The 25535-nt window shown below is 40.2% G+C and overlaps 1 protein-coding gene across 7 annotated transcripts in view; it reads left to right on the top strand.

The window, feature by feature from the left end:
- ANAPC10 (anaphase promoting complex subunit 10) overlaps positions 1–25535 on the top strand; it is an 88701-nt gene that overhangs the window by 8837 nt on the left and 54329 nt on the right. For all 7 annotated transcript variants that reach the window (XM_069556786.1, XM_069556781.1, XM_069556785.1 and 4 more), the window contains exon 3: positions 14321–14411. In XM_069556786.1, the coding sequence (XP_069412887.1) occupies positions 14321–14411 (91 nt within the window). The remainder of the gene's footprint in view (positions 1–14320; positions 14412–25535) is intronic.

Raw genomic sequence — 25535 nt, forward strand, 5'->3', positions numbered from 1 at the left:
CTAGGTTATCATCTCTCTGTTTTAGAGATGATATTCTGTATCTTCTGGATTACATAGTTTCTGAAGAAAAGTCTGCTCTAGTCAATGTGGCTTTTCCCCCCTGCCTTCTTTTAAGATTTTATCTTTAATATTTAGCAGTAAAGATATGAAGTGTGTGTATGTGTTTAATCCTGCTTGAGATTCATTGAGATTCTTGGATCTTCTAGTTTGATGTCCTGCATTATTTTGAAAATTCAGTGCCATTATTTCTTCTGGTTTTTCTTTTGCCCCATCCTCATCTTTCTGGGAATCTAATTATACATATGCTTGTTATTGTTGTTGTTCAGTTACTCAGTTGTATCCAACTCTTTACAACCCCATGGATTGCAGCTCACCAGGCTTCACTGTCCTTCACTACCTCTCAGAGTTAGCGCAAACTCATGTCCATTGAGTCGATGATGCCATCCAACCATCTCATCTTCTGTCGCCCCCTTCTTCTTCTGCCCTCAAATCTTTCCCAGCATCGGGGTCTTTTTCAGTGACTTGGCTTTTCACATCAGGTGGCCATAGTGTTGGAGCTTTAGCTTCACCATCAGTCCTTCCAATAAATATTCAGGGTTGATTTCCTTTAGGATTAACTAGTTTGATTTCCTTGCAGTCCAACGGACTCTCAAGAGTCTTCTCCAGCACCACAGTTTGAAAGCATAAACTTTTCAGGGCTCAGCCTTCTTTATGGTCCAACTCTCACATCCGTGCATGACTACTGGAAAAAAACATAGGTTTGATTAGACAGGACCTTTGTCGGCAAAGTGGTATCTCTACTTTTTAAGACACTATCTAGATTTATGATAGCTTTTCTTCCAGGGAGCAAGCATCTTTTAATTTCATGGCTGCAGTCACCAACCACAGTGGTTTTGGAGCCCAAGAAAATAAAGTCTATCACTGATTCCATTGTTTCCCCATCTGTTTGCCATGAAGTGATGGGACTGGATGCCATGATCTTAGTTTTTTCGAATGTTGAGTTTTAAAGCAGCAGAGCATTTAATTTTGGTAAACCAGTTGGTATTTGTCCCTTTGCTTTAGGTGCTCTATTTTTCCCCCTTTTTTTCCTCTTAGTGTTTTGCTTTGGGTTTTTTAATTGGTCTAGCTTCATTGAGTCTACTACTTCTTTCTTTGGCTTTATTGAATCTACTAACGATTCTGAGGAATCTTTCATCTTTGCTATGTTTTTTATTTATGGCTTTTTCATTTGACCCTTAAAGGAATTTTTCCTGTGTTGAAATTCCCTGTTTCTTTGTTTCATCCACTTTTTCCCCTAAATTCCTTAACATATTGGTCATAGCTATTTAAAGTCCCTTTTTGTTATTTTAAGCATCGTGTTCATCTCTGAGTCTATTTCTAGTGATTGCTTTATCTCTTGATAATGTTTGTTTCTCTTGTTTGTTTGTGTGTCATAAATGCTAAAGTGTAAGTGTGTCATTTGTGCTAAGTCATGTCCAACTTCAGTCGTGTCTGATTCTTTGTGACCCTATGGACTGTAGCCTGCCAGGCTCTTCTGTCTATGGGATTCTCCAGGCAGAAATATGGAGTGATTGCTGTGCCCTCCTCCAGGGGATCTTCCCGACCCAGGGATCGAACCCTCATCTCTTAAGTGTCCTGCATTGGCAGGTGGGTTCTTTACCACTATCACCACCTAGGAAGTCTGTCATAAATGTTTACCAAATGCTAAACTGTGGAAAATTCTGAAAGGGATGGGAATACCAGACCACCTGACCTGCCTCTTGAGAAATCTGTATGCAAGTCAGGAAGCAAGAGTTAAAACTGGACATGGAACAACAGACTGGTTCCAAATAGGAAAAGGAGTGTCAAGGCTGTATATTGTCACCTTGCTTATTTAACTTATATGCAAAGTACATCATGAGAAATGCTGGGCTGGAGGAAGCACAAGCTGGAATCAAGATTGCCGGGAGAAATAGCAATAACCTCAGATATGCAGATGACATCATCCTTGAGGCAGAAAGTGAAGAGGAACTAAAGAACCTCTTGATGAAAGTGAAAGAGGAGAGTGAAAAAGTTGGCTTAAAACTCAACATTCAGAAAACTAAGATCATGGCATCTGGTCCCATCACTTTATGGCAAATAGATGAGGAAACAGTGACAGACTTTATTTTTTTGGGCTCTAAAATGCAGATGGTGACTGCAGCCATGAAATCAAAAGGCACTGGCTCCTTGGAAGAAAAGCTATGACCAACCTAGACAGCATATTCAAAAGCAGAGACATTACTTTGCTAACAAAGGTCCATCTAGTCAAAGCTATGGTTTTTCCAGTGGTCATGTATGGATGTGAGAGTTGAACTCTAAAGAAAGCTGAGCTCCAAAGAATTGATGCTTTTGAACTATGGTGTTAGGGAAGACTCTTGAGAGTCCCTTGGACTGCAAGGAGATCCAACCAGTCCATCTAAAGGAAATCAGTGCTGAATATTCATTGAAAAGATTGATGCTGAAGCTGAAACTCCAGTACTTTGGCCACCTGATGTGAAGAACTGACTCATTTGAAAAGACTCTGATGCTGGGAAAGATTGAAGGCGGAAGGAGAAGGAGATGACAGAGGATGAGATAGTTGGATGGTATCACTGACTCAATGGACGTGAGTCTGAGTAACTTCCAGGAGTTGGTGATGGACAGGGAGGCTTGGCATGCTATGTTCCATGGGGTCACAGAGAGTCGGACACAACTGAGCGACTGAACTAAACTGAACTGAAACATTAGTAGCTATTGAAAAAAATGGTATTTACACTCTGAAATGATAACCTCTTTTCTATTGTCAGACTTTTATAGTGGAAGTTGAGTAAGGAATTGACCTGGGTTTTAGATTGTTGGGTTTTTTTTTTTCCCTTCGGTCTGTTTTGTTATAGTTACCTTCAGATTCCTCTAAAGATTCCAGTTTGTGGCAGGGGCAGTTGTGCCAGAGGAGTTTTCTTAGTGTTCCTCCTCCGTAATCGTTTTCAGTTCTCTCTCTATCCCTGGGTTTCAAGGGTGTCTGTCTCCATGCTCTTGCCCTGCCTCCAGTGGTAAAATGTGATAGTTGTTACTCAGTGCAGAGGCTCAGAGGCAGGACTTCCCTGTTTTTCTAGTCCAACTTCAATCCTAGATAGCTCTTGGGTGCCTGGTCTCCAGAGTGGGACCTTCTCAGTGTTTTGGTTCCTCCTACCTATGATAGTGAAACTCTGGTCTTTGTGGCTCAGCTGGTAAAGAATCCGCCTGCAACTTGGGACACCTGGGTTCGATCCCTGGGTTGGAAGATCTCCTAGAGAAGGGAAAGGCTACCCACTCCAGTGTTCTTGCCTGGAGAATTCCATGGGCTGTACAGTCCATGGGCTCGTAAAGAGCTGGCACAACTGAGCGACTCTCACCTCACTTTCACCTACGATAGGGAAACTCCGATCTTTCCTAGGGGAGAGTTTTCTGTCCTGTCCCAGAGGAAGGAGTGTTTCCTGCTCCTTTTCCAGGCATATAGGTTTTTTTCCTTTCCTTCTCTCCCAGCAAGTCTGGATCTGTTCTGTGTGCTGGAGTCAGCAGGTCTGATTCTCTTCCCTTAGCAGCTTAAGTTCTTTTCTGTAGGAGAGAAGGCTTTGAGGGGAGGATGGTTTTTGCTTTTCCTGCAGTGGCAGTCAGTCCCGTCCTCCATGCTTGCACCACTGACTTCCCAATTTCCTGTTCTCCCCGCAAAGTGTCCTCTTATGTGCACAGTGAGGGCTCTTAGAAAAGAATCTGAGAGTGTGAATTCACCTTGTGTTTGAGACTCCCAGGGCTGCTGTTCTTTTATGATAACCCGCACTTAGCCTCTAGCAGTTTGTTAAAGTTCTACCTGATTCCCGTTTCATGTGTGTATCGAGTCGCTGTTCCTTCCTCCCATGCTCTACCACAGTTGGGAGTGGCTGTCCATCCTTTCTCTCTCAACCTGCAAACTGATCCTTCTTGGGTTTCAGGGTATTTGGTTGCTGCATAGTTTTAAGTGCTCATGTCTCCAAGAAAATTTATGAGATTTTAGTTTATCTAGCCATTTTTTGTTGTTTGAGTAAGGGTTGTGCCTTTTTATAGCTTCATAAGTTCTAGACTGCTTCAGAAGTTTCTAACATTCTTTCTAACACCAAATGTTTCTGTGAATTTGCTCAAATTGAGTATCTTCTGTTGCTTTCCTTAGTAGCATAATGCAGCTGGTGCCATGCCAATCTCAGTGACAGGGTAGAAATCAGTGCCAGTTCACACTGTTTTATGCTGGGCTTGGCAGAGGGCAGCACATGGAGGTCATTAGTTCCCTGGAGATGCCCCCACTGTCTGACGTCTTGGGGCTGCAGGGCAGAACAATAGCTGACACTGCCGGAAGAATGGTGAGATCGCTTGAAATCGTGTTGGGTGGGAAGGGCATGAAATTCATCAGTACACTGTCGCGTGTTTCGTTTCTGTGACTTCCGGCTTTGGGCTCATCAGTGAGATATAATTATGTGATTATCGTTTTATATGTTATAAATGACTGAATACTCATTAATGAGAAACAGCCTGAGAAAGTTGTTTAACTTTCAGTTTGGTTCTTTATAGTAAGATGTTTTTCAGTTTAAGTCTGTAGACAGTTGCTGAAATCTCTAACAGTGTTAGAGATTAAAAAAGACCTTGTTGTCAAGGAGTTCACAGTCTAGTGGAGAAAGTAATAATTAGTCATTATTATACAATGTATAATAATACGTTGTATAATAATACATAATTATACAATGTATAACTTTTAGAGTGAGGTTCTGTTTTAAGTACTTTGCATGTATAAACCATCTCAATAAAGTCTCTGAAAGTCATATGAAGTATTATTTACTGTTATTTTCTAAAGTCATTTTCCAAATCAGGAAACTAGAGCCCAGAAAAATTAAGTAACCTGGCAAATATCACCTGGTAAGTGGGGATGCTGGGATTCAAGGCAGCCAGTCTGCACTGGGTCGTACTGCTTTCCACTAAGTGGGCTCAGTGCAGGGTGGCCAGAGAAGGGGCCAGGAGGATCAGGGACGTGTTCATGGAGATGACTCACATCTGGAGTGAGGGGGTAAGGTAGAATGTCGCTGAGGAAGGACCTGAGGGCAAGAGGAACGGTCTGTGCAAAGATGTACAGCCTAGCTGCTATGAATACATGGTGCTTTCAAAGAATTGTGAATAGTCAGCGAGAGAGCAGAGCAGAACAGAGCAGAGGAGCATAGGGGGAACTAGTTAGGAAGAGACCTGATCAGAGGGGACTTTATTAAAACTGTTCATCAGTTCAGTTCAGTCACTCGGTCGTGTCCGACTCTTTGTGACCCCATGAATCACAGCACGCCAGGCCTCCCTGTCCATCACCAACTCCTGGAGTTCACTCAGACTCACGTCCATCGAGTCTGTGATGCCATCCAGCCATCTCATCCTCTGTCGTCCCCTTCTCCTCCTGCCCCCAATCCCTCCCAGCTTCAGAGTCTTTTCCAATGAGTCAGCTCTTCGCATGATGTGGCCGAGGTACTGGAGTTCCAGCTTTAGCATCATTCCTTCCAAAGAAATCCCAGGGCTGATCTCCTTCAGAATGGACTGGTTGGATCTCCTTGCAGTCCAAGGGACTCTCAAGAGTCTTCTCCAACACCACAGTTCAAAAGCATCAATTGTTTGGCACTCAGCCTTCTTCACAGTCCAACTCTCACATCCATACATGACCACAGGAAAAACCATAGCCTTGACTAGACAGACCTTAGTTGGCAAAGTAATGTCTCTGCTTTTGAATATGCTATCTAGGTTGGTCATAACTTTTCTTCCAAGGAGTAAGTGTCTTTTAATTTCATGGCTGCAGTCACCATCTGCAGTGATTTTGGAGCCCCCCAAAATAAAGTCTGCCACTGTTTCCACTGTCTCCCCATCTATTTCCCATGAAGTGATGGGACCAGATGCCGTGATCTTCGTTTTCTGAATCTCATTGTATATATAGTATGTGCCGCTGAACAATTTTAGCACAACAGCACAGTGTTCACAATTTGAGAATTGTGGAGGATGGCCTGAAGTGAGGCAAGATTCGAGGTAAAGAACTGAGTTAAGAGACATGTGGTAATTCAGGAGAGCACTGATAGAAGGGAGAATTTTAATAAACTTCCAAAATGTTAGTATCAGTCTTCGGGAGATACAGGTTTACCTCACTGCTGTAGCATGGTTGGTGGTAGATGGCTTTGCAAAACTGTCATTTTTTTCTTTGGAAATATTCAGTATCTCACTCAGATGATAGTTGAAATGGATTTAGTAGATTCAGCTTAATACATATCAGAAAATTATGTTTCTTTAAAAATTATTTATTTTAATTGGAGGGTAATTACAGTATTGTAGTGGTTTTTGCCATACAGTAACATGAATCAGCCATGAGAAAATTACATTTTAATTAGTATAAGTTATTGTGATTTTAATCAGGAAGAACTACATAGGATAGTTTTCCATTATCTGGAATGACTGGATAATTTAGAATTCTGGGTAAATTTAATTTTTGATTAATCAGATGTTAATCAGAAACACTTGGTTTCAAAATGTATACGACTTTTGACAGTATTTTTAAGTTGTCTCTTTTTCTTGTCACATTAAGTATGGCACTGTAGTTGTTGTTCAGTTGTTCAGTCTGACTTTTTGTGACCCCGTGGACTTCAGCCTGATAGGTTTCCCTATCCTTCACCATCTTCCAGAGCTTGCTCAAACTCATACCATCCATTGAGTCAGTGATGCCATCCAACTCGCTCATCCTCTGTCAACCCCTTCTCCTGCCCTCAATCTTTCCCAGCATCAGAGTCTTTTCTAATGAGTCTGCTCTTCGCATCAGGTGGCCGAAGTATTGAAGTTTCAGCTTCAGCATCAGTCCTTCCAATGAATTTTCAGAATTGATTTCCTTTAGCATTGACTGGTTTGATCTCTTTGCACTCCAGGGGACTCTCAAGAATCTTCTCCAACACCATAATGCAAAAGCATCAGTTTGTGGGCTCTCAGCCTTGTTTATGGTCCAGCTCTCACATCCATACATGACTACTGAAAAAATGATAACTTTGACTATATGGACCTTGGTCTGCAAAGTAATGTCTCTGCTTTTTAATACGCTGTCTAGTTTTGTCATAGCTTTTCTTCCAAGGAGCAAGTGTCTTTTAATTTCATGGCTGCAGTCACCATCTGCAGTGATTTCAGAGCCTGGGAAAATGAAGTCTCTTACGGTTTCCATTTTTTCCCCATCTGTTTGCCATGAAGTGATGGGACTGGATGCCATGATCTTAGTTTTTTTTAATGTTGAGTTTTAAGTCAGCTTTTTCACTGTTCTCTTTTACCTTCATCAGGAGGCTCTTTAGTTCTCCATCGCTTTCTGCCGTAAGGGGAGTGTCATCTGCGTATCTGAGATTATTGACATTTCTCCTGGCAATCTTGATTCCAGCTTGTGCTTCATCCATCCCAGCATTTTGCATGATGTACTCTGCATAGAAGTTAAATAAGCAGGGTGAGAATATACAGCCTTGAAGTACTCCTTTCCCAATTTTGAACAAGTCTGTTGTTCATATCTGGTTCTAACTGTTGCTTCTTGACATAGTGAACTTAATAAAACCTGTTTTATTTCTGAGGATTTTGTAGGACATGTGGGTCATTCTTATTATCAGCTTGTAAAAAGTTTAAGAAACTGGGTTTGAATACATACTTTAGAATATATTTAGAAGTTTTTCTTAAAAAATTAAAACCAACAACCAAGAAAAGGTGGTCCTAATAACTTTTGTGTGCAAATATGTTTTCTTTTGACCTGAAAGGAATGGACTGTTAGATATTTCTCCAACAAAGGGGTTTATTCAGCATTAGCAGAAAATTGCAGTTTGGGGGTCTGCAGCCATGGCAAGCCACATGTAAGTTCCCATGTGACAGGGGAAGGAGCATACTTTAGTAAAGAAAAGGAAGCGGGGGGAGTCTATAGTAAACGAAGAATCCATGGCTTTTCATTGGCTGAGTCCCTGCCAGGGAAGAGCGAGAGTCTTTCTTCTTCCTCTTTGGCTCTGCTGTGGTCCCAGGGCATGTCAGCTCTCCCTTCTGGTCCCCCAGCTCTGTTTAATTGAGGTTTCTGTTTAATGTTTCACATTTCCCTCTTTCGATTGAGATCTTTCCCAAGTTTGGTGGCACAAGGTGAATCATATGAATCCAAGAGTCTGTTTCTTAGAGTTTGTTGGCACAAAGATTGGTTAGCAGTACCTGATAGGGTCCAGCAATGTCTAAGAGAGTTCTTCTGGAGGTATGTTTTGCAATAGATGATATCTTTAAGTTGTAAGGTATGATGCTTAAGGTCTTCATCTCCCAGGAGCACACTGTGGAAAGGTTGCTGTACCAAAGCAGGGTTATTCTTAATAGAAGCAGTTAGGCCTTTGCAGTACTGGAGCACCTCTCCTTATTTCGGTTGTGGGTCAGAAGATGCAGGAGCCAAGTGCACTGGGCATCTCATGATTATGTCAGAGGGCGAGAGTTTATGAGTGGGTCTGAGACTTAGAAGGACCAATCACAGTGCTTCTGGCCACAGTATTTGGAGGGACTGTACAAATTTTGCCAGTTGAGTCTTAATGCCTTTTGTGCGTTCAACTAAACTAGATGATTGAGGGTGGTAAGCATGATACGAGTGCTATAAGACTGACCAAGCCATGTCGACTTGTTGAAATACCAGGCCAGTATATTGGGTTCTTCACTCACTGTAAAATTCAGAAGAACCTCTAAGGTAGGGATAATCATTTGCTAAACGGCTTAAGCCACAGAAAAGGAGTAGCTTATATGCAAGGCTTCAGTCTTACAAAAAAACATAGAGACCATGAGTAAAACATTTATATCAGTGAGACAGAAGTTGTATGTGATCCATTTGCTAGACCTCAAATGGTCCATTAAGCAGTTTAATATGTGTAGGAGCAGTACAAACAAGCTTCCCTGGATTGTACTTCAAACAAGTGGGACAAGTGAGGTAGGCACTCGCCTTCTTAATGTGTTCTCACCAGTATTGATGCATGAAGACTCTCATTGTGTCAGTAGATCAATGCTACAGTGGTGGGGAGTGAGAATTTGAGTCTCTAGTAAAACTGGATTATTATTTGGTTCAAACCAGAGCTTTCTCTTTTTATCAAACAGTTACTGAATTTTCAGTCTTGTTTTTTTCTTTTCTGAGGCCAACTGTTGTAGACAGTTTTTCTAAATTACCATTTGGAGAAATATCCTTGTAAACTATGACAGAGGGCTGACTGTAATGGCAGCATTCCTGCAAAAATATCAGCAAGGTGATCTCCCTTCGTTTCCAGAGAGTCATGTTTAGAATTCCCCCAAATCTTACTAGCTAAAGCAGAGGTAAGTATCGCATTCAATAATTTCTGAACTTAGGGGCCATTTTAAATTTTATTTCTGCTGTAATTAAGGAAATCATGTTGGTTTCACAACATTTCAAAATCATGAGCTACTCTGAAAGCATATCTACTGTCACTAAATATCGGCAGCTTTGTCCTTGGTTAAAGTACGGGATCATGTAAGAGTAGAGAATTCAGCCTTTGGGGCTGAAGTAGCCATAGTAAAGATGCTGCCTCAACAGCATCAAGAGGAATTGTAATTGCTTACCCAGCACAGTATTTCCCATTGTCACCCTTTAAATAACCATCAGTGAACCATGAGAAGTCAGAGTTACCTAGAGGAATTTACTGTAGGTCATCATAAGGAGTCAGGATGTGGTCTGTCAGCATTAAGCAGTTGGGAAGGACTTCATTAGTGACAGGAGCAAAGAGTCCTGGGTTCAGGCTTTTACAGTGTAAGAGAGTTGTGTGAGGAACAGTGTACAAAGGACTTTTTAGAAGGTGAGGCAGCGGATTGAGAATTCAGGAGCGCTCCTACTGCGTCAGGTACCAAAGTGGTTAAAGGGGATTCCACAGTGATTGTTTTGCTGACCTGAACCAAAAGGGCAGTGGCTGCAGCTGCTGTAAGGCAAGTGGAGAGTGTCCCTCTGCCACAGGGGATAAGGCTGAGAGCTTTAAGTGGTGGCTCTTTTCCTGTGAGAAATCTTGAGAAGGAGCGCAAAGAAGCAAATCATTCAGAACCCCCAGGGAATTTTATGTCATCCAGACCAGCCTTTGGGATTTGTGAGAAAAAAAGAAGGACCCTTAGTAAAACCCTGAGGCTTTATTATCTAGGTGACTTATATTTCTTCCCAAATGAAGGCAAAAAGGTATTGGCTCACTTCATCAGCTGGAGTGCACTGCATAAATCAGTTGATGCTGCTAAGTCACTTTAGTCGTGTCCGATTCTGTGCGACCCCATAGACGGCAGCCCACCAGGCTCCACCATCCCTGGGATTCTCCAGGCAAGAATACTGGAGTGGATTGCCATTTCCTTCTCCAATGCATGAAAGTGAAAAGTGAAAGTGAAGTCGCTCAGTCGTGTCTGACTCTTGGTGACCCCATGGACTGCAGCCTACCAAGCTCCTCCATCCATGGGATTTTCCAGGCAAGAGTACTGGAGTGGGTGCCATTGCCTTCTACAGCATAAATCAGTTACAGTTAAAGAATTTATTCCTGATGGGAATGGATGTTAGTAATATACAAGGGTTAAAAACAGCAAGATGTTCAGGGATAAATAACAGTGTTGCTTATTGCTAGTAGGTCCTGGACAAACCTCTACCAATAAAATGGGAGTTTTACAGAGATAATGAGGTCTTGAACCTTATAATCTTGTATTATTGACTTTATGCCTTGAAAGACATTTTTACTTACAAGGTATTGATTAATTCTAGGAAGAGGTTTTGAGGAGTTGTTTGAATCTTGATGGGAGATATGCTAGGAATTCGTTAGTATCAGTTGACGATTTTGCCCATAAGGAGGGTAGTAGTTGATTTAATAGGGATAAAATGCTCGGTATTTCTGAAATCTGCTCTAGTACCATCAGAGATGGAGCAAACAAAAGATGTCAAAGGGTCATTTAATTAAATCATTTAATTAAAGGGTCATTTAATTAACTGTTAAGGGTCAAAAGGTGGTTTAAATTCAAAATATAATTACTTTGAATTAAATAACTGAATTGAAATAATAATAATAATTGAAATATTAATTAAATTAAATAATACTTTGTTAGTTTGCTGCTGTCAGTGTCTAATAATTTTTCCCTTTTGGGAAAAAGAAAGAAATTCTGACATGATAACTGTCTAAGAAGTCTTGGCTCCTAATAAATGAATAGTGGTGGAGGAACTGAGGGGAAAAAAAGTCTTAACTCTTCAAAGGGCCTAGACAAAAGGGAAAAGTTCAGGAACCTCCTGAGAATGATCAGAGATCCCCATTATTTGAACTGGTTTATTAGTTCTCTGAGACAGAGGCTGTTTTATAGTAGTAGGGTATAGAGAGTGGCTCCACTGTCAGGACTGGAAGAGATTCCTTTCCATTCTGGAGAAATGTTTCTCCAGACTGACTGAGAGGATTGAGAAGAGTCCCTGTAGCTCCTCAGACCCCTATCATGGAAAATTGGGAGGACACTGGAAAGGCTGATTAGAGGGCGGAAAGCACCTAAAGTGCTTACATTTGGAATAGTCTTTTTTCCAGTGTTGTAGCTCTTTGCAATAGTAGCAGAAACTAGGAGGGTTTTGGTTCTGTCTAGGAGCCTTCATTTGCTAGAATTGAAAATTAAGAATTTAGGCAGTCTTCCTTTGAGATGACTCATCTAAAATGCAAGAGAACTAGCTCACCAGATTAACTGTATCTGGAGTGAACATAGTTTTACATTCTATCCTGGTCCTTTTTACTAGAAGGGCCAGAGTCAGCCCGTTAATAAACAGAAGTAGAGGTGACCTGAGTGGGATCAACATTCAGATGGAAGGCCAGAATTTTCTTTAGAAACAATTAGAAGTTGATTATAATAATCATAAGGAGGTTCATCAGATTTCTGTGTGCAAGTCTGAATTTTGTTCCAATCAACAGGCTTTGGAAAAGCCCTGGGACTGGCTCAGTGAAGCTGTTTATCGGTTGCTTGAGGCTGGTCACATAATAAGTTGTCAGGATGGTCTCCCAGTTGTAATTCTAGAGACCTTTCAGGATTTTCCCAGTTAGTGGTTTTCATCCAGTGCTGGCCCTGGCCTTCACCAGTTATCTTTGAACTAGTTGATAGGAATCAGAGAAACCAGGTTGGTAAATTTTAATGACTGTATTAAATTCCTTAGCGAATATGTAAGAATCTTCAATTACTTTGGGATCATTTTTGGCTTGGGATCAGTTTGGCTTGCAGTTCAGTTTTGGTCTGGGGAATATAAGAAATTAAGGGTTTAATGTATATTATCATATGTGAAATAGATCACCAGTCCAGGTTCGAAGCATGAGGCCACGTGCTTGGGGCTGGTACACTGGGATGACCCAGAGGGATGGGATGGGGAGGGAGGTGGGAGGGGGGCTCAGGATGGGGAACACATATACACCCAGGGCTGATTCATGTCAATGTATGGCAAAACCCACCACAATATTGTAGTTAGCCTCCAGTTAAAATAAATTTAAAAAAAAATAAAGAGAAGACAGAGAAATTAGGGGTTTAGCCTCTAGATCCTTAGGCGGCTTAAAGAGGAACATTCTGACAAATTCTAAAGAAAAGGGAGTTGGCAAAGTTTAAGAGGCAAGGGGAAGGTTGGCGAGAGAATTAGTATGGGGGAATTAAAGGAACAGAGGAGGTGTCGTCAACACAGAAGAGAAAGAGGAAGATGGCACCAGAGATGGAGTCTAGCCACAGGAGCTGTGGGAGGGTGACAAGATGGTGCCTGAAGTGGTGCCTACGAGCAGCCAAGGAAGAAGAGCCTGAGGCTTCAGGAGCCATTTTATCTTTCTTTAATCATTTATTTGCCTCAGTTCACCTTAAAATTTGATTTTGCAGAGAGACCATTTTAGACTCCTCATAATGTTGCAGAGCCTCAAAATACCAACCAAAATAAGCATTACACTCAGTTCTGGAAATTTTTGAGCTATTGTAGTCCAATTCGGCTCTTAAGGAAATTAAGTTAGGAATCTCAAAAGTTCTCTGTAATGGCCGTTAATATTCTAAATTGCCTTTGGTCAAGTTGGTCCATTTAGTTAGAAATGTTCCTGAGGAAGGACTTGGGCTTTTAAACATAAAATCATCTGGAGTCCTCCCAGGGGGCGGACACACTCAAAATATTTAAATAGCTAGGATCTCATTTCTCTGAAGTTTTTCTCTGGAGTAAAAGAACAATTTCCAAACAGCTTACAGCACAGACAGCTCAATTCAAACAACTTGCAGGCTAATTCCAGCCAGTTTGAAGGAGACAGCTTGGTTTGGAGGAGACAGGCCAAAGACTTTTTTTAAGCCAGTTTCCAGAGGAGAGCCCCTTCCAAAGGAGTAGGATGAAGAAAACTGGAACAGTTTCAGGGAAACAGCCCCTGTTCCCAAATGAATGGGCCAAAGGTATTTTCAGCCAGCTTTGGTTGAAACAGTCTGATCTCAAAATTAGAGTGACTTGCCAAATGAATACTTGTATATAAAACAAAGCCTTAACTGAAGAGATGAAGCCTTAACCGAAGAGATGAAGCCTTAACCAAAGAGATGAAACCTTAAGATAGATCCCAAATAAAGCCTGGAGAGCTTCAAATGCAAAGGGCATGTGCTCAGAATCCAAGAGAGAGACTTGCTTTCACACTCCAGGGTCAGCAAGAAAGCAGTGAGTGGTTCACTGTGGGTATTGCACCTGTTTGCTCACCAGTCCTGGACCTTTGGGGGCTCTTCCCCAGTCCCTGTGTGGGCCACTTCTCAGAACAAATATTTCAGAATATTTGTTATGAAATAAATATTCTGCCAGATATTTCTCCAGCAAGGATGGGTTTGCTTAGGATCAGCAGAGTATTGCAATTCAGGGTCTGCAACCACAGTAAATCATGTGCAAGTTCCCACAGTGAAGGGAAGTAGTACCCTTTATAGGGAGGAAAAAGAAGTGGAGAGGGCTTTAATAAACAGAAAGCCCATGGCTTTTCACTGGCTGAGTCCTTGCCAGGAAAGGAGAGGAGTCTTTCTTCTTCGTTTTGGTTCTGCTATGGTCACAGAGTGTCAGAACTCCCCCTCTGGTCTCCCAACTCTGTTTAATTGAAATTTCTGTTTATTAATTTTTTATGCTTCTAAGAATTGAGGTCTGGTTAAGTGGACAGGATAATTTTGGTTAATTTAAATTACACAGTACTGACCATCCTCTTTATCAAACTTGCTGGACAAATATACATAGTAGTTTTATATTTTGAATATATGGCTCTTTTTCATGAGAATTCATTGTTGCTTGTGATTTTAGGATTTGGAGTGGATCAGTTACGAGATGACAATCTAGAAACTTATTGGCAATCAGATGGATCCCAGCCTCATTTAGTGAACATACAATTCAGGTAATACATTAAAAAAATTTTTTCAATTTGTATAGGTTATAAGTGGACAAAGAAGTTGATTTTATTGACAGAAAATTTAAAGAAATACAGAAATTATAGTGAAGTACACTTAACTCTGCTCTTTATAAGCCTCAGAGATTACTTTTCTACTCAATTAGATTCTGTGTTTTAAGTTTACTCTGTCTTATCCGTCATGAATTCTTTTTTTCTCCGTTTAATCAATACTTTTTGTTTAAGTATAGTTGATTTACAACGTTGTGTTAATTTCTGCCATACAGCATAGTGATTCACATATGTGTGTATATATATATATATATGTGTATACACATCTTTTTTTAGACTATCCTTTTCCATTATGATTTATCATAGGATATTGAATAGGTCTCTGTGCTATATATAGTAGGACCTTGTTTTCTTTATGTATTTTTCATGGTATTTACACAGTTTCTTTTATGTAGATATTTGTCAGATGTACTTTGCAGTATGATTTATATTAGAAAAATAGGCTTTGCTTACGCCTTAGTGAATTGCTTTAAGTATACCAGAAGTGATGATGTTAAGTTCGTTAGGTATAAACTGTTCATGTAACTTCTCATATTTGTACTTCCATTTGGAAGAAAACTTTATTCTAACTTATTACGTTTAACGACACTTTCAGTTTTGAAATGCTTAATTTTGCTGTAAATGAAAAACAGCCGTATGTTTGTCAGTTGCTTTGAATTTATTGATAGATAGAAACCAGTTAACTTGCTTATCTTGCTCCATATACACCATCTATTTTAACATTCTGTATATAGTATTTTTAGTTTGTTTTCATTGTCCTAGAATACAGATCAACACATTTCTTATGAAAAAACCCAGTAGTAAATATTTTAGGCCTTTTGTGCCATCTGCTCTCTGTTGCAACTACTCATTAATGCCATTATAGCGTGAAAGCAGCTGTAGGCAGTGCCTAATCACTGAATTTAGCTGTTCCAATTAGTAATTGTAAAGTGAAGTCAAGTGGCTCAGTCGTGTCTGACTCTTTGCGACCCCATGGACTGTAGCCTACCAAGCTTCTCTGTCCATGGGATTTTCCAGGTAAGAGTACTGGAGTGGCTTGCCATTTCCTTCTCCAGGGGATCTTCCCGAGCCAGGGATTGAACCCAGGTCTCGAACCCAGGTCTCCTGCATTGCAGGCAGACGCTTTACCGTCTGAGCCACCAGGTAAAGGTCCTTGTTTATTTATTTTATGCACAATAGTGTATGTATGTTAATCCCAAACTCCTAATTTATCTGTCTGCCCTCCCCTTCCCCACTGCCCTGCTATTTTCTCTGGCAGCCATACATTTGTTTTCTGTCAATACATGGATTTGTTTTGTAAATGAGTTCATTTATATCATTTTGTTAGATTCTAGTTGTGAGTGATATTTGATATTTGTCTTTGTCTGACTTACTTCACTTAATCTCTAGGTTCATCCATATTGCTGCAAATGGCATTATTTCGTGCTTCTTTACGAATGAGTAATATTCCATTGTGCGTATATACCATGTCTTCTTTATCCATTTGTCGTTGGACATTTAAGTTTCTTCCATCTTTTGACTATTTAAATTGTGCTGCAGTGAACATTGGGGTGCCTCACTCTTTTTTTTTTTTTTTAATTTTTACTTTATTTTACTTTACGATACTGTATTGGTTTCGACATACATTTACCTGAATCCACCACGGGTGTACATGCGATCCCAACATGAACCCCCCTCCCACCTCCCTCCCCACAACATCCCTCTGGGTCATCCCCATACACCAGCCCCAAGCATGCTGTATCCTGCATCAGATATAGACTGGTGATTCGATTCTTACATGATAGTATACATGTTTCAATGCCATTCTCCCAAATCATCCCACCCTCTCCCTCTCCCTCTCAGTCCCAAAGTCCGCTATACACATCTGTGTCTTTTTTGCTGTCTTGCATACAGGGTCATCATTGCCGTCTTTCTAAATTCCATATATATGTGTTAGTATACTGTACTGATGCTTTTCTTTCTGGCTTATTTCACTCTGTATAATCGGCTCCAGTTTCATCCATCTCAACAGAACTGATTCAAATGAATTCTTTTTAACGGCTGAGTAATACTCCATTGTGTATATGTACCACGGCTTTCTTATCCATTCATCTGCTGATGGACATCTAGGTTGTTTCCATGTCCTGGCTATTATAAACAGTGCTGCGATGAACATTGGGGTACATGTGTCTCTTTCAATTCTGGTTTCCTTGGTGTGTATGCCCAGCAGTGGGATTGCTGGGTCATATGGCATTTCTATTTGCAATTTTTTAAGGAATCTCCACACTGTTTTCCATAGTGGTTTCACTAGTTTGCATTCCCACCAACAGTGTAGGAGGGTTCCCTTTTCTCCACACCCTCTCCAGCATTTATTGCTTGCAGATTTTTGGATCGCAGACATTCTGACTGGTGTGAAGTGGTACCTCATTGTGGTTTTGATTTGCATTTCTCTAATAATGAGTGATGTTGAGCATCTCTTCATGTATTTGTTAGCCATCCGTATGTCTTCTTTGGAGAAATGTCTATTTAGTTCTTTGGCCCATTTTTTGATTGGGTCATTTATTTTTCTGGAATTGAGTTGCATAAGTTGCTTGTATATTTTTGAGATTAGTTGTTTGTCAGTTGTTTCATTTGCTATTATTTTCTCCCATTCAGAAGACTGTCTTTTCACCTTGCTTATATTTTCCTTTGTTGTGTAGAAGCTTTTAATTTTAATTAGATCCCATTTGTTTATTTTTGCTTTTATTTCCAGTATTCTGGGAGGTGGATCATAGAGGATCCTGCTGTGATTTATGTCTGAGAGTGTTTTGCCTATGTTCTCCTCTAGGAGTTTTATAGTTTCTGGTCTTACATTTAGATCTTTAATCCATTTTGAGTTTATTTTTGTGTGCGGAGTTAGAAAGTGATCTAGTTTCATTCTTTTACAAGTGGTTGACCAGTTTTCCCAGCACCACTTGTTAAAGAGATTGTCTTTACTCCATTGTATATTCTTGCCTCCTTTGTCAAAGATAAGCTGTCCATAGGTGTGTGGATTTATCTCTGGGCTTTCTATTTTGTTCCATTGATCTATATGTCTGTCTTTGTGCCAGTACCATACTGTCTTGATGACTGTGGCTTTGTAGTAGAGCCTGAAGTCAGGCAAGGTTGATTCCTCCAGTTCCATTCTTCTTTCTCAAGATTGCTTTGGCTATTCGAGGTTTTTTCTATTTCCATACAAATCTTGAAATGATTTGTTCTAGTTCTGTGAAAGATATCACTGGTAGCTTGATAGGGATTGCATTGAATTTGTAAATTGCTTTGGGTAGTATACTCATTTTCACTATATTGATTCTTCCAATCCACAAACATGGTATATTTCTCCATCTATTAGTGTCCTCTTTGATTTCTTTCATCAGTGTTTTATAGTTTTCTATATATAGGTCTTTAGTTTCTTTAGGTAGATATATTCCTAAGTATTTTATTCTTTTCATTGCAATGGTGAATGGAATTGTTTCCTTAATTTCTTTTTCTACTTTCTCATTATTAGTGTATAGGAATGCAAGGGATTTCTGTGTGTTGATTTTATATCCTGCAACTTTACTGTATTCATTAATTAGCTCTAGTAATTTTCTGGTGGAGTCTTTAGGGTTTTCTATGTAGAGGATCATGTCATCTGCAAATAATGAGAGTTTTGCTTCTTCTTTTCCAATTTGGATTCCTTTTATTTCTTTTTCTATTCTGATTGCTGTGGCCAAAACTTCAAGAACTATGTTGAATAGTAGCAGTGAAAGTGGGCACCCTTGTCTTGTTCCTGACTTTAGGGGAAATGCTTTCAATTTTTCACCATTGAGGATAATGTTTGCTGTGGGTTTGTCATATATAGCTTTTATTATGTTGAGGTATGTTCCTTCTATTCCTGCTTTCTGGAGAGTTTTTATCATAAATGGATGTTGAATTTTGTCAAAGGCCTTCTCTGCGTCTATTGAGATAATCATATGGCTTTTATTTTTTAATTTGTTAATGTGGTGAATTGATTGATTTGTGGATATTGAAGAATCCTTGCATCCCTGGGATAAAGCCCACTTGGTCATGGTGTATGATCTTTTTAATGTGTTGTTGGATTCTAATTGCTAGAATTTTATTGAGGATTTTTGCATCTGTGTTCATCAGTGATATTGGCCTGTAGTTTTCCTTTTTCGTAGTATCTTTGTCAGGTTTTGGTACTCTTTTTGAATTATAGTTTTCTCCAGATATATGCCCATGATTGGGATTCCTGGATCATATGGTAACTCAAGTTTTAGCTTTTTTGAGGTACCTTTATATTGTTCTCTAGGGCTTTCCTGATAGCTCAGTTGGTAGAAAATCTGCCTGCAATGCAGGTAACCCCAGTTCAATTCCTGGGTTGGGAAGATCCCCTGGAGAAGCAATAGGCTACCCACTCCAGTATTCTTGGGCTTCTCTGGTGGCTCAGATGGTAAAGAATCCACCTGCAATGCGGGAGACCTGGGTTCGATCCCTGGGTTGGGAAGATCCCTTCTGGAGTGGAGAAGTCCATGGACTGTATGGAGAGTTGGACACGACTGAGCAACTTTCACTTCCTTCCTGATATTATTCTGCATAGTGGCTGCACCAGTTTACATTCCCACCAGCCATGTAGGAGGGTTCCTTTTTCTCCACACCCTCTCCTGCATTTATTGTTTGTAGACTTTTTAATGATAGCCATTCCAACTGGTATGAGGTGATACCTCATTGTAGATTTGATTTCTCATAATTAGCGATATTGAGAATCTTTTCATGTGCCTGTTGGGCATCTGTATGTCTTCTTTGGAGAAATATCTGTTTAAGTATTCTGCTCATTTTTTGATTTTTTTAAAATTAAGCCTTATGAACTGTTTGTGTATTTTGGAAATTAATCCCATGTTGGTAACATCATTTGCAAATATTTTCTCCATCTGTAGGTTGTTTTTTCATTTTGTATATAGTTTCCTTTGCTATGCAAAAGCTTTTATTAGGTTTCTTTTGTATATTTTTTTATTTCCTGTAGGAGACAGATCCAAAAATATATTGTGGCAATTTATGTCACAGAGTGTTCTGCTTATGTTTTCCTCTAGGAGTTTTACAGTATCTGGTCTTAAATTTAGGTCTTTAATCCATTTTGAATTTATTTTTGTGTGTTGTGTTAGAGACTATTCTAATCTCATCCTTTTACATATAGGTGTCCAGTTTTCCCAACACCATGTATTGAACAGACCATCTTTTCTCCATTGTATATTCTTGCCTCCTTTGCTGCAGATTAATTGACCATAAGTGCATGGATTTAGAGCTTCCCAGGTAGTGCTAGTGGTAAAAAACCCATCTGCCAATGCAGAAGATGCAAGAGATGCAGGTTCGATCCCTGGGTCAGAAAGATCCCCTGGAGGGTGGGCATGGTATCCCACTCCAGTATTCTTGCCTGGAGAACCGCATGGACAGAGGAGCCTTGCAGTCCATAGGGTCGCAGAGTCGGACATAACTGAAGTGACTTAGCGCACACACAGTCACACATTGATTTGTTTCTGGGCTTTCTGTCCTGTTTCAGTGATCTGTATGTCTGTTTCTGTCCTGGTACTGTACTGTTTTGATGACTATAGCTTTGTAGTAGTCTAAAGTCAAGGAGCGTGATTCCTCCAGCTCCATTCTTCTTTCTGAAGATTGTTTTGACTATTCAGCATCTTTGTGTTTCCATACAAGTTTTAAAAATATTTTGTTCTAGTTCTTTGAAAAATGCCATTGGTAATCTGATAGGGATAGCATTGAATCTGTAGATTGCCTTGGGTATTATGGTAATTTTAACAATAATGATTCTTTCAGTCCAGGAACACAGTATATCTTTCCATCTCTGTGTGTTCTTTTTTCATCACCATCTTATGATGATCAGTTTTTGGAGTACAGGTCTTTTGCCTCCTTCAGTCAGTTCAGTCGCTCAGTCGTGTCCGGCTCTTTGCGACCCCGTGAATCGCAGCACGCCAGGCCTCTCTGTCCATCACCAGCTTCTCGAGTTCACTCAAACTCATGTCCATCGAGTTGGTGATGCCATCCAGCCATCTCATCCTCTGTCGTCCCCTTCTCCTGCCCCCAATCCCTCCCAGCATCAGAGTCTTTTCCAATGAGTCAACTCTTTGCATGAGGTAGCCAAAGTATTAGAGTTTCAGCTTCAGCATCAGTCCTTCCAATGAACTCCTAGGACTAGTCTCCTTTAGAATGGACTGGTTGGATCTCCTTGCAGTCCAAGGGACTCTCCAGAGTCTTCTCCAACACCACAGTTCAAAAGCGTCAATTCTTCAGCACTCAGCTTTCTTCACAGTCCAACTCTCTCATCCATACATGACCCCTGGAAAAACCACAGCCTTGACTAGATGGACCTCTGTTAGCAAAGTAATGTCTCTGCTTTTGAATATGCTATCTAGGTTGGTCATAACTTTCCTTCCAAGGAATAAGCATCTTTTAATTTCATGGCTGCAGTCACCATCTGCAGTGATTTTTGAGCCCAGAAAAATAAAGTCTGCCACTGTTTCCACTGTTTCCCATCTATTTGCCATGAAGTGATGGGACCAGATGCCATGATCTTCGTTTTCTGAATGTTGAGCTTTAAGCCAGCTTTTTCACTCTCCACTTTCACTTTCATCGAGAGGCTTTTTAGTTCCTCTTCACTTTCTGCCATAAGGGTGGTGTCATCTGCATATCTGAGGTTATTGATATTTCTCCCGGCAATCTTGATTGCAGCTTGTGCTTCATCCAGCCCAGCGTTTCTCATGATGTACTCTGCATATAAGTTAAATAAGCAGGGTTTGCCTCCTTAAGTAGGTTTATTTTTAGGTATTTTATTCTTGTTTGATGTGATGGTAAATGAAATTATTTCCTTAATTTCTCTTCTGATATTTCATTGCAGTATGTAGAAATGCAACAGATTTCTGTCTGTTAACTTAATACCCAGCAACTTTACTGAATTCACTGATGAGCTGTAGTAGTTTTTTAGTAGTGTCTTTGGGATTTTCTAGGTATAGCATCATGTAATTTTGCAAACAGTAACAATTTCTTTTCCAATTTAAATTATTTTAATTTCTTTTTCTTCTATTACTGCTGTGGCCAGGACTTCCAAAACTATGTTAAATAAAAGTGGTGAGAGTGGGCATCCTTGTCTTGTTCCTGATCTTAAAGGAAATGCTTTCAGCTTTTTGCCATTGACTATGATGTTAGCTGTGGTTTTGTTGTATACGTCCTTTATTCTGTTAAGGTATGTTCCCTCTATGCCCACTTTCTGGAGTTTTTATCATAACTGGATATTGAATTTTATCAAAAACTTTACTACATCTCTTAAGGTGATGATATTGTTTTATTCTTCAGTTTGTTAATGTGTATTTCATTGATTAATTTGAGGATATTGAAATATCCTTGCATCTCTGGGATAAATCCCACTTGATCGTGGTGTATGATCCTTTTACTGTATTGTTGGTTTCGGATTGCTAATATTTTATTGAGAATTTTTGCACCGTGTTCATCAGTGATATTGGCCTGTAATTTTCCTTTTTTGTGGTATCTTTGTCCAGTTTTGGTATCAGAGTGATGGTGTCCTCATAGAATGAGTTTAGTAGTATTTCTCCCTCTGAAATTTTTTGGAATAGTTTAAGAAAGATGTATTAACTCTTCTCCAAATGAAGTTCATAGTTCCTGGCTCACCTCTGCAGCCATCTGGTCCTAGACTTCTCCTTGCTGGGCGTTTTTAAATTGCTGATTCCGTTTCAGTACTGGTAATTCCTCTGCTCATATTTTCTGTTTCTCCTTGGTTCAGTCTTGGGGGGTTGTACCTTTCTAAGAATCTGTCCATTTCTTCTAGGTTGTCCCTTTTATTAGTTGCTAATAGTGGTCTCTTTAAATTCTTTGTATTTTGTGCTGTTGGTTGTAACTTTTCCTTTTTCATTTCTGATTTTATTGATTTGGTCCCTTCGCCTTTTTTTCTTGATGAGTTTGGCTAAGGATTTATCAATTTTGTTTATCTTTTCAAAGAAACAGCTTTTAGTTTCATTGTTCTTTTCTGTTGCTTTTTAGTATACTTGCATGCTAAGCTGCTTCAGTCATGTCCAACTCTGTGCGACCCCATGGGCTATAGCCCACCAGGCTCCTCTGTCCGTGGGATTTTCCAGGCAAGAATGCTGGAGTGGGTTGCAATGCCCTTCTCCAGGGATCTCCCCCGATCCAGGGATCAAACCTGCATCTCGTGTGTCTTTAGCAGTGGCAGGAAGGTTTGCTAGGATTCACATAGAACTGCTGTTATTTCTTGCTTAGATGGGCTTCCTTGGTGGCTCAGATGGTAAAGAATCTGCCTGCAGTGCAGGACGCCTGGGTTTGGTTCCTGGATGGGAAGATCCCTGGAGGAGGGCATGGCAACCCACTCCAATATTCTCACTTGGAGAATCCCCATGGACAGAGGTGCTTCATGGGCTCAGTCCATGGGGTTGCAGAGTCGGATATGACTGCACAACTAAGTACAGCACAGCACTTGCTTAGGTATTTGATAAAATTAACCATTGAAGCTGTCTGTTCCAAGTGTGTTTTTATAGGGAGTTGTGTTTTTTTAAACATACAATTTATTATTTCTTTAATTTATTTTCTATGCCTGAATCAGCTTTCTTTTTTGCCATAGCACAGATTTTCTCTTTAATTACCAGTTTTCTCTCCCATTTCATTGCTACATTTCTCCCTCCAGAAAAATAGTTTTTTATGCCTCAGTTGTCAGCAGGTTTTAAAATTACTTTTCAGTGTAATTTTTATTTTATATATGGGTATAGTTGATTTACAATGTTGTGTTAGTTTCAGGTGTACAGCTAAGTGATTGTTTTACATATATATATATATATTTTTTTTTCAGATTCTTTTCCTATATGGGTTATTACAGAATATTGAGTAAAATAGTAGGTTCTTGCTGATGATCTGTTTTATTGAATCAGTTTTGATAAGTTGTTTTCAAAATTTATCTAATTTATTGGCCCAAAGCTGTTACCAATATTCCGTTATCACAGTAGTGTGATTTGTAAGAAAAATACATACTTGGTTATTCAGATGTCTCATATATATTTGGTCTTCATTCATACTTCCTGGCTGAGAGCTCCCTAAACTCTTGGGATTTCCTGAATGATAAGAGCAATGGGATGATATTTGACTTCTTGCTCTCAGGTTCTTGAAAACACTTAAGGGAAGGGGACTCTTGGATTCCGCTCAAGGGTGGGAGCTAGTTGTGGAGAGAATCAGCCATGTGACAAGAAGGTTGGAACTTGCAGTCCCACCCCGTGATTTCCAGGAAAGGGAGACAGTATTTTCCAGTATGTTCACATTATTCTGAAGAAGGAAATGGCAACCCACTCCAGTATTCTTGCCTGGAGAATCCCATGGACAGAGGAGCCTGGCAGGCTACAGTCCATGGGGTCGCAAAGAATCAGACACGACTGAGTGACTGACACTTCACATCATTATTTCCCATTGCATATGCTCTTCTTCAGCTTTGCTACTTCCTAATCAAGAGATGGCATCTATGACTCCTTTCTTGAAACTAGTCAGGCCTTTGTGGATTTCTTGTCTAATAGAATATGGATGTTATAATACTGTTCTTTCTAAGACCTGGTCATAAAAGTCAGTTTCTTCCTTGTTCTCTGTTTTTTTTAATGGGTTCTTTCCCTTGGTACTCATTTACCGTGCTGTGAGAAAACCTATATCAAATAGAGAAACCCATTAAAAAAAATGAATCATAACCCAAGTCCTCAGCTAAGCTCCCAGCTGACAAGTGGCACAGCTTGCCAGCTGTATGGGTGAGCCACCTAGAAGCTCATCCTTCAGCTCTCAAGTCAAGTAGTCACACCCAGTGCTATGTGGAGCCTTCCCTTCTGGGTCCTGTCCAAATTCCAGATTCATAAACAAACAAAAAAATTATTTTTTTAAGTCACTAAGTTTTGACATGGTTTGTTATATACTTATAGGTACATATTTATGTTTTCTCTTTGGAAGTTACTATTTTTTAATTCCATCATTTCTGTCTTTTCTTTAGCTGCCTTAATTGACTGATTTTTCCTCATTCAGTTCAGTTCAGTTGCTCAGTTGTGTCTGACTCTGTGACCCCATGAATCGTAGCACGCCGGGCCTCCCTGTCCATCACCAACTCCCAGAGTTTACTCAAACTCATGTCCATTGAGTCGGTGATGCCATCCAGCCATCTCATCCTCTGTCGTCCCCTTCTCCTCCTGCCCCCAATCCCTCCCAGCATCAGAGTCTTTTCCAACGAGTCAGCTCTTCACATGAGGTGGCCAAAGTACTGGAGTTTCAGCTTTAGCATCAGTCCTTCCAGTGAACACCCAGGACTGGTCTCCTTTAGGATGGACTGGTTGGATCTCCTTGCAGTCCAAGGGACTCTCAAGAGTCTTCTCCAACACCACAGTTCAAAAGCATCAATTCTTCGGTGCTCGGCTTTCTTCACAGTCCAACTCTCTCATCCATACATGACCCCTGGAAAAACCACAGCCTTGACTAGACGGACCTCTGTTAGCAAAGTAATGTCTCTGCTTTTGAATATGCTATCTAGGTTGGTCATAACTTTCCTTCCAAGGAGTAAGCGTCTTTTAATTTCATGGCTGCACTCACCATCTGCAGTGATTTTTGAGCCCAGAAAAATAAAGTCTGCCAGTGTTTCCACTGGTTCCCCATCTATTTGCCATGAAGTGATGGGAACAGATGCCATGATCTTCGTTTTCTGAATGTTGAGCTTTAAGCCAACTTTTTCACTCTCCTCTTTCACTTTGAACAAGAGGTTTTTTAGTTCCTCTTCACTTTCTGCCATAAGAGTGGTTTTTCTGATTCTTCATAGTAATTTTTTATTAGATGCTGAATATAGTAAATTTTACCAAGATGAGTGTTGGATTTTTTTTTTTCTAAGAGAATTAGACTTTGCTCTGGCAGTCAGCTAAGTTACTCAGGAATAAAGTTGATGGGGTTTCCCTGGTGGCTCACTGGTAAAGAATCCACCTGCCAATGCAGGAGACATGGGTTTGATCCTGGGTCCGAAAAGGTACCCCCTGCTAT

This window comes from Ovis canadensis, chromosome 17 (genome assembly GCF_042477335.2).
Source record: "Ovis canadensis isolate MfBH-ARS-UI-01 breed Bighorn chromosome 17, ARS-UI_OviCan_v2, whole genome shotgun sequence".
NCBI classification, from domain to species: domain Eukaryota; kingdom Metazoa; phylum Chordata; class Mammalia; order Artiodactyla; family Bovidae; genus Ovis; species Ovis canadensis.